The following is a 15,619-nucleotide window of genomic DNA, read 5'->3' as shown; positions in this document are numbered from 1 at the left end:
ACATGCTTGGAACCCACTCTCAAAACCTCTTCCAGGGATTGTGAAGGGAGTTAATAGAGGTTACTCCTCATAGTAGGGCAATGTATCTCATTGCCTGACCTCAGGGCAGGCTAGTAAGGATACTACTTTCTAAAACATGCAGTGGATGAGGCTGCTGTAGTGAAATCCACAGCATAACTAGTAATGCGATGGGTTCTTGAGGAAGAAATGACATGAAGAGGAGCTGGAAGAGGCATCTTTTCTGCTCTGAAGCTCTGTACCAAATCCTCACTGTAGACTGATTTTAGAGGATGAAAACCTTGTGTTTTGGTAGGTCTCTGTTTACAAATACTTTATTCTTTTGCAATAAAACACATCACTGAGTTACTTAAACCCCAGCTGAAAAACAAATCTCCTGCGGTGACCTGCCCTTCATCAGTATGATCCGTATGAGGTGTAAATGTGTAACAATGTTAATGGAAGGACTGAACAAGCTCCCTCCTCACAAATGCAACTCCTTGTTTAACCTAACCCCTCCCAGGAACTTGTACTGAGCTTCCTCTGAGCCAGAAAGCGCTGCCTTCCATGGGAGCAAGTTCATTAATTGCCATTTTAAGTGGCTCTCGGCTCCCAGCAATGCAACAACGGGGATGGAACATGAAGTGAAGTGGGTTAATCTCATTTGTTAATAAAGTAAGAGTTGATGACAAACCCCCTGTGAAGCTGAAACACCCACCAAGTTACATACAGCCTTAAAGTGTCGTAAAAAATACCAAGCTGTGGAAATGTATACACAGCACAGAAGGTCACAATATTATTATAAACACAGCCCAAACAGCAAATACGCAGTCCCTTACAGAAGCACTTAAATCTTGCACGTTCCCCCAGCACAGTACTCCTAGAAGTACGCTGCTAGTACATGTGTATAGCAGGGAGGGCATTTCCCCACCCTGGATTCCAGGAGCCCGGGAAAATTTCTCCACCCAGCCATCCCTCTAAGGCTCCTGGAGGAAAGCTGTCTCTGTTCTCCTCGCTTGCCTTTCCAAAAAGCTTACAGAGTAGTACCTGTGGTACAGATTAAATTATTGCATTTCATGCAGAGTGCTTTTAAAAAGGTAAATAAAAATGCCCGTTTGAAGAAAGAGATTGATTTAGACCCAGCAGCAAATGGGCAACTGGAACTCGGTGATGCCATTGAGTTCAGTGCAGCGTGTGGAAGAGTCTTGGGCAATTAACAGCCTAACCACATGCTTCTGCTGCACGGGGCTGACAGCCACTCATTAGAACTATGGATCATGTTGCGTGGGCTGTAAACCCACAAATTATAGAAGACATAATGTATAATTAGCAAGGGATTCATTACAAACTGGTTTAATAGTAAGCTGGTATGTTGTTTACATTTATTAAGAGAACTGAATTTTATCTTAAATTTGAGGGTAATTTTGAAAATGCAGTCACCTACTGTGGAAAACCAAGCCATTAAAAAAAGACAAAAATGTAAGATCTTTGTCTTCTGAGGGAATGCACGGTTTCCTCACCATAGCAAGCAACATTGTAAGTCTTCAAGAAGAAAGGGTTTTTTTTCATGTGGGCAGTATTTTCCCATTCCACCATTTCAAACCATGCAGGCACGAAGAGTTCATCTTCCTGGACTCGCATTTTATGACAACATGAAAAACCATCATGGTTCCCAAAGCCCAGATTCCCAACTCCACTTTAAAACCCTAGAGTGGCTTAGGGCTAAAATGCAGCAGTCGGACATAGATACTATTTGCACATGAATCACCACATGCAGCAGATACAAACGTACAGCAATGAACCTGGAACTAATTTCTCAGCACGTAAGTGAACTGAAAGCGTAACAGCCCTCTGCTGATGTACTGTCATCTACAAACAGTCTGAAAGAAGGAAGTAGAAGGATCATCAGGGATAGCCACCGTTAAGCTAAACCTGTAATAATCGATCTTTTCAGGGCCTTTTACATGCTGCTGACTTACCGCTGTAAAGGACAATGATAAAGGCTAGGCAACCTGACATGCACCCCAGAAATGTCACTACTTTCATCCAGCAGAACTGATCACACAGCAGGCAGAAGAGTGGCAACTCGGTAAACTTCTAGTGAATACTTCTGCGGTTATATTCACAGCTGCTCAGACCACAATCACACACCTAAGGAACTGTATTAGTTGCCTTCTGTGTCTCAAAATCAGGAAGAAGAGATGGGGACGGGTATTCTTAGGTGTTTTCAGCAGTGCAGTATTATTTTTGTTTTAGAAACAGGAAGAAATAAAGTCCACTGACAATTGTTGAGTCCTGGCTCTTGCCACCCTCATGCCAAGTATTACAAATTTCACAAGCACTCCCACTAAAAGGGCAATTTGCAAACTGTAAGGCTGCTAGGGGTGAGTGACGGTGCCTTAACACAAATGCTTCGCTTTACCTGCAAATGAGTGAGAGCCACAGAGTCCCAGGGCAGCATTCTCAGCAGCCCTAGCAATGTGTTTACACATGAAGGGCTTGTTTGGAAACCTCCTGAGAGTTTGCTACTTGGGGTCATTGTTAACCATGTCTTAGCTTCAAGCCAGGACTACGTGGTGTTCGCACAGTACATCTTTGAAGCTGGTGAGAGAGAGGCTGCAGCTATGCTGCATGCAGGAAGTAGGTATGTAAAAATGCAAATCCTGCTTTCTGTTTAGGGCTCAGCCCATTTAAGCATAAACGTGGAAGCTCATTTATTTTTTATGAGATCAAGGTTCCCTGTGTACGAATGCCAGGAATTGCCAGCTCATGACAACTGTAGATGTTTGCCATACACAGTTGTCTTTATTTTAAGAAAACAAGTGTGGTGTTGGTTTACTTTAATTCTCACATTTGTATATTAAAAACTATCCACAGAGAGAAAAAAAATAATCAAATGTTTCCTAACCAAGGAAATCATACATGACATTTCAAGGGCACGAAACATTCTCCTAAATGTTGGCATTTCCCCTACAGCGGCTGAACACCCTGTGGTAACAAAGATTCTCCATGTTGCACTACAAGATAGAGTCTTATTCTGCAGTTTATTACAACCAGGGCTCTCCGTAACCTTTTCAGGGAAAATTCTGAGCATCCTGTTCTGGCATTTCCTGACGTTTTCCATGCTGCAAGCCGTGCTTGTTAGCACCAGGAATCCCAGTATTAGAGAATACATGGAAAAACTCCCACAATGTTTAAGTTTCTTACTTAAACTCACAGGAGTATCTTGTATTTTGAAGTCAGAAGGTATTTAAAAAAAAAAAAAAAAAAAAAAAAAAGCTTTTTCTTTTTAAACAGAATCAAAGCTAGTCCATAGGTCATTCATAATAAAATCATAAAGTAGAATTACCAGGTACAAGGTATGACTAGGCCCCCAAAAGGTAGCAGAGTACTTCATTTGAAATCGCAGTTTCCAGAATTTGCTTATCTCTAATCCCCAGCTGCCTGGCTCTCATTTGTGCTGTACGCTGGAAAGTGGCTTTGTCTGAAGGCCACCTGCTGTGCCCTGGCTTTTGCAGTGCCACTTCTGCCCCTCGGACGTCTCGGTGCGGTTCCACAGCAGCCTGCAGGCAGGAGCCAGCCCCGAGACGGCACACTGGAGGAAAAAGCTAAGGGTTGCTGGTCAGAGACCCTCTGTGTGTCTGACAGCCACCTTGTGTCTAAAAGGAGAGCGTGAGCACAAGGTATTCCTGAGGAATCTTTTTATGAGGAGCGGGCTAGGATTAGGGTTGAGTTTCCTCCCCAGATGAGCCCAGCCCAAAGCGTCCCCAGCCGCTGCAAGCAGCCTGCTAAAGCTGAGATCTGACTGAGGAGTTAGCTCACCCACACTCCACACACTAACCTGGGTCTAACCACTGTTAACCCATTCTAGAGGCTATGGAATTAAAGAAGGGTGAAAGGAAATCTTCCAGAAGCAGATCAGACTGATCACAACACAGAAGAGGCTAGAATCTGACATTTTTTGTCAAAGAAGTGTCCATGCTGGAAGACGTCTCTTGCATCACTCATGTTACTTGTCTAGTCCTGGTATTGTTACCATGGGCCTTGGAAAACAACCCTTTTCCCTGTCATTACAAAATGGAAAATTCAGAGAAGGAACTTTTTCTTTTTTTTTAAACTCCTCATTCTACTCCTCCAAACCTGCCATCACCTTTTTTAAATGCTGCCTCTTCTCGTCAAGGGCTTGTACAACTCAGCTCCTGTGTTCTATCTCAGACTCTCATCCTGTTCCTTTACCCTCTTGATGTATTTCAATTGACCCTACTTGTTCTCTTTGAAATCTTCACCCTCTCTTGTCCCTGTGCTGCCTCTTAAGTGAAGTGACACCCTCCTTAAACACACTTCTGCAGCTCCTAACTTACCTCTTCCATATTTGTTAACACTTTTTACACCAGAGGATAAGAATTACATCACTAAACTCTACCGTAAAGGCTGTGTGTCTAATGCAAAAAGTCTGATTCTAGCTTTCACTCAGACACAGTCACAAGTGCCATTTAATTTTAATTCATATTAACTTTTGCTCCTAAGCAAGGAACCACATGTTCAGTAAGTAAATGCTTGTACCTTTAATCAAATGTAACAAAATAAATGTCAGAAGCAGTTATCTTCCTAATATAATTTTCCATGAAAAAAGCATGACAATCTGGACATCAGCTGCAGTTACACTGCCTTGTCCATCTTACAGGAACAAAACCAAGTTCAAAGAAAGAGGGATGCATCAGACACTGGAACAACGGGGAAGGAAATTTTCATCTAAGGTGCAATTTATTTGCACAGTCAGTTAAAACTTGTTTATGTTTCTCAAATGGCTTCTCTGTTATCACGGTAACTGATATTCTAAAGTATCTCTATCGTTAACATACACACAGTTGTACCTTGGAAGAGCAGTGATCTTCCCCCACTTCTCCACGCAGAACCTTCTTGGACCATTGCTCCCCCGCAGAGAGGCAAATCCTTCATAAGGTATGCTGGACGTGCCTGTAACAAACTGCCAGCGCAAACAGAACATCATGGGTATCAGGGACACAGATGGTGCAGATTAGAAATTTATTTATATCAGCATATCCAACGAAGTCCAAATGCTTATGTAAAATTATTTGCAAAATAAAGAGATTTGTGAGGCACAAGTAAGAAATGCTGCTTTAAATGGAGGATAAGGGAAAACTAACCATTTGCTGGTAGGGCTCTAGAAAAGACAACTTAGATGATCAACTCCCTTCAAAGGTTTCTCTTTGAAAGAGTAATTATGCTACATAAATAGTGTAGAGTAAAACACTATTAATTTTAAGTTACTTAAACTTCAGCCTAAGTGACTTTTTCCCTACTGTCATTATTTTGTTTTAAGAGGAGCCGGTAAAAAAGTAATAAAGTATGATAATGGCTCCATGTTACGCTTTTTTGGCTATGTGGATTTCAGTGTCTTCATAAACTGGTATTGAATGCTCTAAAAAAAGGAATAAATTCTGAAGGTTAGGTAGATCATCCACTGACATTTGCTGAAATGCTGTCTGTTGAGCAGATTTAGTTATAACCCGTCATGAACAGATGAAATGCTGTTTTTGACAGATGAGAGGCTACTTAATTTTTAATTACCTGGATATGATAAAACCTTCTAACTAACAGATGCAATAGGAACGTATAAGCAGACATCTCTGGCACTCCATCAAATGAGGTACCACACACTGTTACAAACCTGTTTTAAGTACTTAATCAGATACAAAAAGAAAATCCTTCATCATACTCATATAGGTAACTCAATAATCGGATGCAAACTCTGAATAGTTAAACAGTGGATTTGTAATAGATCAAGAACATGGTATGGGTTGGGGTTTGTCTGTTTCTTTACAGGTATGATGGATGTAATCTGAATTAAAAAAAAACCACCACCTCGATAGTAGACCCACATGTATAAATATAACTCTGCTGAAAGGTTTTTGTCCTTCATCAGCAGGCTGACTGGATTCTGCAGGCTGACTTAGTGAAAATGGCATTGGACTGACTTTCAGGTTTTTATGCATTATTTTGTGATGTGAGGCACATGATCTTCCACTGAAGCTTTCTTCTTCCTAAACAAGTATTATTCAAATATCTACCTAATGGTATAACCAATTACAATCTTCCTCTTCTATCTTTACTAGTCTTAATATACTTTTAATCAAACAATAGCAAAGGATTACTGACAACAGATACTTTATCTTAAATGTGTTTTTTTAACTTAGAAATCTAAAAAAATAGAGATTAAGCTCCAGTCATTTAAGATTATTACAGTTAGTCTCTGAGGACTGTCAGGTTATTCCCACTAGCCAGCATCACTACAATTTTTGTGTGTCATAAACCTGGATGGGACTAGTTTAGCATGTAACTGTAACGATGCACATGACACAAACCAGCAGATTTCTTACCTGTAAAAGTCTTAGTCGTTGTTCATTGTTGAACCTTTCCACAGCAGCCCAGAACCACCGGATCACAATGTGATTGTCATGATAACCTGTTAAAACAAGAAGAGCCTTTATACCTTTGGGTGCTACAAAAGTGCTTGAGAGAAGTTAGTACGTTTTTCCTAGTTTGGCCCTAGTCACACTAATGCTGTATTTCTGATCCAGTTGCAGCAAAAGACACTAGGTGAGTGAAGAATACTCCTAAAATGCTTAAAAATCTTCAAGGCAGAGAATTCATTTAGTACGACAAAAAGGAGTGAAATCTATTCTGCAAGCATTTCTTCCATTCATCAATCACCAACAGGAATGCAAATTCCTGAAATCTCCAGTGCTGTGCTTTTTACATATTTAAAGCTACAAACGGTGTTGCAACCATCTCTCTCGAAGTAGTTCCCAAATCTTCCATTGTTCTCAACCGATCTTAACTGCCAGTCTGCAGTCACTAGGATTACTTCTGATTTCCTGCCCCTCTGAGAGTGGAAAAGAGGTAGATCCTACTAAGGACAGTTGCCACCTCCACTTGTCCCCAGCGCCCAGCTGGTCCCCTACTGGTGTACCTGCTGGGGAGAAGGCTGCTCCGTTACCCTCTCCAGGCAGGAACAGTAAGGGAAGAGCTGCAGGGGGAGGCCATGAAGTAAACTCAGATGGACAGATTACCTTCTGCTAACGCAAACTCAACCACAGAAATTCAGAAGATACTCATGTATCTCATAGGACGGTGCTTTGGTGTCTTTGAAGCCAGGCAATTCCAGGCCCCCCAGCACAAGAAGGCCAGTGAACAACTCAAAATTAAGGTCACCTCCTCTATATTCTGTGTTATTTCTCCAGTCGCTCAAGTCAATTTCTGCTGTTCCAGCTATAACCAGTTCCAGTTCTCTGGCATCAAACACAGACACGAGCCTCGCATCCACCACCTGCGAAAGGAAATACAATGCACAGTAGCATTTCTTCATTTATTGATTTTTGCCTCCCTGTGAAAGGCTTTAGTGGGGCTAAGGCATTTATCAGGTAACATTTCTCTCATGAATGGAAAGAATAAAAGTGGTTTTTTTCTTTTTAAAGGCAAGTAAATCAACTTCTTTTTCTTACACTGCAGATACTTTCAGTTTCATTAAAGGATCACAGTGATTGGGAAGAGAATTCTACTGGCAAATAATACAGAATTATTTCAGGGCAAATTAAGTTCAATACATTCCATTTAATTGTCCACGTTAAAACAGGTGAGAGAGAAATACCTTGAAACACACTCAGTCCACCGTGTTACACCAAGTACGGCACACGCACAAACCCCCTCAAAGGCCCAACGAAGGAACGGATGGGTGGCCTAGGCAAGCGTTCCGTGCTAACCACACAAATAGGGATCAAGAGTATTTTCCAGTTTACAGAAGATAAACTAAACCATATCATAAGTCAATGACTAACAATTTTCTTTTTGTTTTATTTAACACCCCACCCCACCCCACCCCCAAGATCTGTAAGGGCACTTCTGCTTCTGTATGTAGCTGCTTTTTGGGACACTGTATCTGGGAAATGTGTATGAGGAGAAAAGTATTTGCGGAAGATAAAGGAAGAAAGTAGATTTAATTTTGTAGTTTTTTACCTCATAGAAACCACGAACTAGACTTTCTGTCTGTTGTACAACTCCTCTCTCAATTCTCCATTTCACCATTCTTTCTATATATTCTTTCTTGTTCTTTTCAGTTACTGGGATGTTGGCACCTCCGGGCTTCAGTTCCCGTTCTGTGATCTTAGGAAAAAAAAAAAAAAAAAATGACCAAGTGACAAAACAGCATTGTAATGACAAAAGAAAGATTTGTAATAATTCAAATTTTCAAGTTGAAGTAATTCCTTAAAAGCACGAGCCAAAACTGACTTTAGCAGACTGGAATATGTGAAATAAGAGAACATACAACTACATACAACAGAGGTGCTGCAATACCTTTGAATGCTAACTCTACTGCAATTAAATTCACGTAAACTACCTCCAGCAGAGCAACCCAAAATTTTGGTACTTCAGATACTCTCCAGAAAACTCTCCTTAACCAGAAAGACATGCCTGACCAGTTACAAATAATAATTACTCCTTAGATTTCAACATTGTTTTCACCAACCAGAATTTTATAAAAGCAAGTTCAAATCAGCATGGAATGACAATAAATCTTCTGGCCAAATAAATGTTTATCTAGCAGTAGACTACACAAAGGAAATTAAATTGAGAATCTTACACACCTGCCCAAAAACTTCTTCATTTACAGTAAATGTGAGATCTAGGATATCATGTATGTCATTGTCTTTCATCCACTGCAAACTCTGGTGAAACTCTTCATCGAGATATTCCAGGTCACTCAGGTCACAGAGTCTAACATAAACAAGAAGAAAACACCCAAGTACAGATGACAGCAGCAGCGTGCGCTCAGTAACTAAACTCAGATAGGACAGCCCTAAAAAAAGAGACTGAGAGTGGGAGCCAAGAGGAAAAAAAACCAACAGAATAAAGACGACACTACTTCAAATCTGTTTATTTGCCCAGTAATAGCAGTTACTGTGTAACACAAAATAATTGTTGGTATATAAACTCCAGATTTATTAATTTGAAGACACATTGCTTATTAAGCTCATGGTGAGTCTGTCCTGTGTTTCGTGTGAAGAATATTTTGGAATTCTGAAAATACATAGATTGAAGAGACAAAAATTTTATATCATAACAGAAACACTAGGTTTTTATAAAAAACAACTACTATTCTTTTTGCTTATGTGACTACACTGCCCCTTGTCTCTTTGCTGTGCAACGAAGCCCTTCCAGACACCCTGCTTATCACAGAAATACTTTTTTACCTTTGCCTGTTCCCCCTTACCCTGTCCTCCTCCTGCAAACCCCACCTGTAAGCCAGCTGCCCCTTGCTGGTTTTAACAGTTGCTACTCAGGCTTTGAAGGTGCCATCTGTTAGTAACATTTAACACTGTGGTGGCAATTCCTGCCATTGGTAACTCCTGTTCTGTGGAACAGGCCAGCGGGGCTGTTCATTAAGGAAGGTGCTTCTCGGCTGCAGCGCTCCCTGCTGCTTCCATTCCTGGTCCCTATAAAGTCAGATGAAAGCCCTGTACTTTCAGTTGGATACTCAAGTGTCGTTCGAGTGACGTGCTGCAGTAACAGCCCCTACATCAAAGCTGACAGACTGGGCACCATGTCCCGCTGGCAGAGCTAGTCTGGATGGCTTACCAGTTCTGAGGAAAGCCGAGGTCCAGGGCTTTTATGGGGAAGCTGCATGAATTAGGCTGTGTACAGAGGTGACCGCCCCTCATTTTTAATGTTACTGTCCAGAGAACCACCACGTCAAACAATTAATATAATTTTGCAGTCACACCATACTAGTATTAAAGTCCATCTGGAATAAGTCCTCATTAAAATGACACTGTTAGCATTGAGGTACTTCTAAAATATCTGTGCAATAGAAACGGATGCACTACCCCACACCACTAAAACTTACGATGTTTTATACAAAAAAAAAACTTTCCAGACTTCCCAAAAACAGCTTTCAGTTGGAGGACAAAAGGTGAAGCACCGTATATTCATTAGGTCTTAAATTTCAGACATGCTGAAGAAGCACAGCTCTTTGTTTCAGCCAGAACACGAGTAGTAGTTCTGAAAACAAAGTCTGAAGTGTATCAAAGTAAAGCTCCTCAAAATGGAGATTGCCAACACAACAGTCTACCTCGGAGAATGGGTCTTGCACTTGCAGTTACAAAGTGATTCACATCCTATCCTGTGAGTCATTACAAGGCAAATGAATAAGAACCCTATTAATATTGGGAATAAACCCACAACATTTTATTGTACAAGTTCAAACGTAAGATTTTCGTAGAAGAAAGCTGGTAATATGGCTACAATAAAACAGGAGGTTTTCATACTGATCAGAAACATTCTGAGTTATTAGGTAACTGGCTAATAACCATAAACAGAAAAAAAATAAACTTTTTTTAAAAGTCCTCAGTTGAAATGAAATGATTGAACTATAAATAATGTCTTGTCTTCTTCAATGATAAAACATCACGATTTACCCATACGCAAAATGGCATTATCCACGGGGATGGAATCAAACAAAAAAGCTGACAGAACAATTCTACTCACATTCGGAGGAGGGCTTTATAAAAGGGTCGTGTAAAAAAGGCATCTAGCAAATACTGATGTATCAGAGCAAGACCAAGAATTCGACCGCTAAACCTGAACCTGGAAGGGAAAGAGTTACAATTGTTATACTGAAACTTTGTGGTTTGTACACTGCTCTGCGTTCAAAACTTACATGTATTTCCAAACAGCATTTTAAAATCAGATAGCTATGTCTAAATTGTGGTATTTTTGTTGGGTTTTTTCTTTTACATTCTCAGCAAGGCAGAGAAAAAAATGCAAGCCTGTAGGGTGTGGAAAATCCCTCAGATACCTAAGTTGCAACTTCTCAAAAATGTCAAATCCATATTAACCCAATCAACCCCTGCCAGACTAACCTCTTTATAAAGGCATATCTTCCATGCTTTTCTTGCCAAAGAAATATTCAAAAGATATTGCAAAGCATATCTTTTCTTTGCACACCCCTCACAGGATTAACTTGTTTGCATGTTACTGGGAGGCCAAAGGTTTTTCCACCCTTTCCCAGCCCAGCAGTCCTTGCTGGCTGCCTTTTCTCCTTACAGTGGCTCCTTGATCCCTCTTCCGACTGGTGACTATGGAGTTTTTCCAGACATTTTCACCAACAGCAGCTGGAAGCTTTGTTATGTATCACCACAGTACTCTCCAGCCCTACATCAATGGGACCTAAATGATCTCCTCCTCTCCTCTCTCCTGTTCTTCCCCTATGAGCTTCACTTTGTCGGGCGTGTAAGGAGGGGTGGGGGGGGGGAGGGAGGGAGTTTGACAGATCTGAGATCAGATGGCAGCAACTTGGAAATAGTAGGGTCTTTGCAAATATTCTCGTGAGAATAAAGATCCATTGTGAAAAGTTCCATCTCTGAAACTAGATTTAAGTCTAGTATTTTTTTTTCCAAAGAAAGTAGTAGTTCTTAAACTTTCTGTTTATGCATCTTCAGCAATGTTTTTCTTGGAAAGACGAAGACTTTATTATATCTGTCTGTACAGAGGGTTTGCAAGGTGAGGGTGGGTGTGACATGCAGGGCCTTCTTCCATGCATAGCTGCTTGACACAGCTGCATTTTCTGAATTCCCCCTGAGGTTGTACGAGACCAGCCCGTCACTGGCACTGGCACCGGCACTCCCAGAAAGGGAAGGGGGTCATGCCTCCCTCACCCCCGAGGTCTCTGGTCCAGCACTGCAGAAGCCAGGGAGGAATACAAAATGTTGGCAGAAGCTGCACAACACGCAAAGTTTTTTCTCCCCCTTCTTGCCAGACTGTTCTGTTTTTCCAATGCAGCATATGCCGAGTTTTGTTGCAGAACTGGAGTTCAGCAGATAGGTTGCTTCAACTGACTGAAACTGGATGCAACCTACCATTTAATTCTCTATAATTTTTCAAACTAGCAATGAGGTTCCTTTTCTGACATTCATTCTTCATAACTGGCTTCCAATACATATGAACTCAGTACGTATCTGTCCTACACAGGTGAGCAGTTGTCATTCTGCTGTTACAGTAATTTAACTGCCTACTCAACAGAGTTCTCTGTTAATAATCATAGCCCAGCTTTACAGACTTCTGGCAATGCCATGGCTTAAAAATCAACTGAGGGTGATTTAAACTGGCTTGTAATGGTGAAAATGGGCTTATACAAAAATCCTTGACAACTATTTTAGAAGTATGTGTGTATGTAGACACTTTGCTTAAGAGCTATGTAATCAGCAGCCTTCCCCCTGTCCCCAGTTAAGATACCACCATAGATTTCCTTCCAATAGACATGTTGGGTTTTTTCCACCGAGACCTCTGTAATCTTTAGGAAGACTCAAAGAACTTCCATACAGTAACACCTGTTTGAAATCTCCCTTAGTCTCTGCCAATGACTTTTTTTTTTAAATGCACAAGAGGCTAATACTGCTTTCATGAAATGACTGCTAATGTACAAGAAACACGGAGAGTTGTGTTGTGAGACAATCCCATGGTACACATTCCAAATCATGGTTTTGCTGACCTTGTGAGAAACAAGATCATCTAAAACTGCAAGAGAAAACAAAATCAGGATAAGTCTAAATAAATGCAATTATTTTGCTGCTGGTTAAAAAGATCAGGTTCTGTGTTATATGTCTGAGCAGGTAAGAGCAGCTGTCTGCAAGTAGGCACAACAGAAAACGTATTTCAAAACCAAAAGGAAAAATAATCCTTACCACTCATGGTGATTGTCTACAAAAGCAGACATGGGACTTATTTGTACTGTGTAGGTATCGTTGGCTGAATACTCAAACAAACCATAATATGGATTGAAGAGCTCTCTAGACACCAGGAAAAAAAACTCTCTTGAAGGTCCACTGTAGTCCAACCTTTAAAGAGAAACTTGACATTACTATAAAGCGTTCATTGTGTGCGAAGAAATGCTGTTTTGAATCTACATTCCTTACGCTATATTTTAATTAAAATTTCATAAGATTTTAACCAGAACCCTTATCCTGCAGATTGCTCAGTGCCAAGGTACGTGCAGTCCTCACGGGGCTATTCTGAAATGGAATGGCTTGGAGGACTGGAATGAAGTGCTCTGTGCCGGCTGCTCTCATCAAAAATGTTGGCTCCAGCTGTGACGGCCTCTTTGCCACAGGAACATGACTGACTAACTGGGGGAGGGAGGGAGGAGGAAACATGAAAAGAGCCAACATTAGACCTATCTGCATCTGACTAATTAAAGAGTGAAAATGAACAATAGGCATAGTTTGTCTTTGCAGACTTGCAACAATAGGACAATCTGAAGGATAATATTTCTGTTTTCCCTAGCAATATAATCTGAGATTACTTCAGTGATTTATCTTTCTTGGTCTAAATTTTCTTGTCTGTCTTCCAAACTTGAGTGCATTGAAATGTCTTTTGGAGAATGCATTTCCTTTGGTTTTGTTTTGTGGTTTGGGTTTTTTTTTTTTCTATTTCAAGATTCCAGTACTAATGAAGAAGGAATCTAAATAACCCCTTCTTCCTGAATCATAAACAAACTCATTGCTGACAAAGCGCTGAGACTGAATGTTGACATTACGCTGCAGGTCACCAGTGAAATGAGTTAAGTATGAAGTTAATGCTCTGGTAGAGTTGGAAAAGAGAAAACTAGGGATTTTCCTTGGGGAACAGAGATTATCATAACCGTAACAAACAGATCTAAAGATCTGTCTTCTAAGACTGGAGATTTCATACTTGACTTTTAAGAAGGCCTTGCTTTAGTACTGAGACAATGCACAGACAGAAGTATTACAGAGAAGGTCAGCTGTCACATAGGAGTTCTGCTGCAAGTGCTTTGGCTCATGAACTTTTACACAAGACAAACATCGATGAGAGCTGGTTTTGAGGATGAGGTTGTCAGGGAAGTAAAGGCTAGGTACCATTGTCAAGTTGAGGACAGAGCCTCTTTCCTCTGTTGAATGAAACACATTTTCCCTTCAGTCATTTGGAAGCACTTTGCATCTGTTAAGCTTCAGAAGTGAAGTACTGCAACAGATCCTTACCCTGGCAAGAAGGGCAGATTCCATCCTCAGACTGCAGAAAAAAAACTCCAAATGGTTTGATATCATGGACAACTGTTGGACCTTAATCTCGGCACAAATACCAGGATCAAATAAAGGGTCTTCTGGAAGATGTTGTTGCAAACTTCTGGGATGATCAGACTCGCTATGAAATCTTAAGATAGACTAGAAACCGTGTGCTTGACTACCAGCCGTTTCATACGGCTCCTTTTGTACGCCGAGGTACTGTGAGTCATGTTAAATAAATCAGTCATGAGAGTCCTGCACTGCCAGTCAGATTTATCCCACAATTAAAGGCTTGGCACAAGGGTGAGAAAACTTCATGCAAGAGGTATGCAACCACACAACAGCTGCAACTGTGGGGCACTTGGGTATTCAGGAGCAGAGTAATATGTTGTTGGCAACATGACTCATGTCTCCTAGGAAGCACCATTAATACTTCAGATTTACCACCGTTAATGCAAAGCAGCTTCTGCTTATAGTTTATAGAACTTCGGGAAAATAACTTTAAGGAACCATATTCTTTGTATCAACATTTTCTTCATTTATCACCACATGAAGTATGAATGTAAAAGCATTAAACCAGCATCACAATTGCAAGATGGTAGAAACTGAAGGTTCAAGAAAGATGCCAAACATTACGGAGACAGGATAAAAATCTTAGGAACAGTAATAACTGTGTTCGAGTTGCCTCATTTACTGATTTATACACTAAAAAAATCAATAGTTACTGGAAAGTTTTGATTTGTGAGGATTTCATTACCCATTACTTTAGGACTTACACCTCTTTACCAAGACTAAAGAAATACAACAGCAAACTCCCACTTAAAAACTTAGAAAAGGAAAAGGACGAATGAACAGGAAACAATTAACTTTCAGTATATTCCTCCTCCTCCTCACCCTCCTCTCCTCCACCCTGACCTGTCTTTCTACACCTAGCCAAATTAACATTTGATGCGATACACATCCTTACACCATCTCTGATGAAATAATACTGTTTGCATACATCCTTTCTTCATTCAAAACACGGATTTGTAAATAGAGAATTGAAGTCATTTTAATTTGACTTCGCTCTTAATTAAGTCATTCTTTTCCATTAAGAAGAGAGTCTTGTGTAAAGCTGGATATTATGGGAACAGGATGTGTCACCTCTGTTTCCAGGTCATCCTTCATCTTGCTCTACTGAGCGATAAAATGCAAAAGCCTGACGTCTGATGAAAGGAGATGGACTATCTGGATCAATCTCTATCTCATGAACGATTTAAAATTTTCCCTCTCATTTTTAAATCCCAGTCAAGATGGTAGCTGTGAAAATAAAGGCTGGTGGGGCTGTGTGAGGCCTCGTTTCTGCATCCCCACCCTGCTCTTTCAGTACAGTGTAATCTCACCCCGCACCAGCCTCGTCATGCCCGTTCTGAACTCTTCCTCAGACAGCACAGCGGTATTATTTATATGAACAAGTCCACACTTGGCTCTCGGCTGTCAATGTTTTTTATTTTAAGACTTCAGTGAGTCCTTATCAACACTAA

The 15,619-nt window shown here is 40.6% G+C and overlaps 1 protein-coding gene across 1 annotated transcript in view; it reads right to left on the bottom strand.

Annotated features, from left to right (window-relative positions):
- The window catches only part of HECW2 (HECT, C2 and WW domain containing E3 ubiquitin protein ligase 2), a 176,318-nt gene that overhangs the window by 13,417 nt on the left and 147,282 nt on the right, over positions 1-15,619 (bottom strand). Inside the window, exons 22-28 of the mRNA XM_055719209.1 lie at positions 12,759-12,911; positions 10,564-10,662; positions 8,664-8,793; positions 8,035-8,181; positions 7,234-7,348; positions 6,399-6,484; positions 4,872-4,984 (exon numbers count right to left, since the gene is read on the bottom strand). Coding sequence (XP_055575184.1) covers positions 4,872-4,984; positions 6,399-6,484; positions 7,234-7,348; positions 8,035-8,181; positions 8,664-8,793; positions 10,564-10,662; positions 12,759-12,911 — 843 coding nt within the window. The remainder of the gene's footprint in view (positions 1-4,871; positions 4,985-6,398; positions 6,485-7,233; positions 7,349-8,034; positions 8,182-8,663; positions 8,794-10,563; positions 10,663-12,758; positions 12,912-15,619) is intronic.

Source organism: Falco cherrug, chromosome 8 (assembly GCF_023634085.1).
Source record: "Falco cherrug isolate bFalChe1 chromosome 8, bFalChe1.pri, whole genome shotgun sequence".
NCBI classification, from domain to species: Eukaryota; Metazoa; Chordata; class Aves; order Falconiformes; family Falconidae; genus Falco; species Falco cherrug.
The sequence above is the reverse complement of the archived record's forward strand: the minus strand, read 5'-3'. Positions and strand labels throughout refer to the sequence as shown.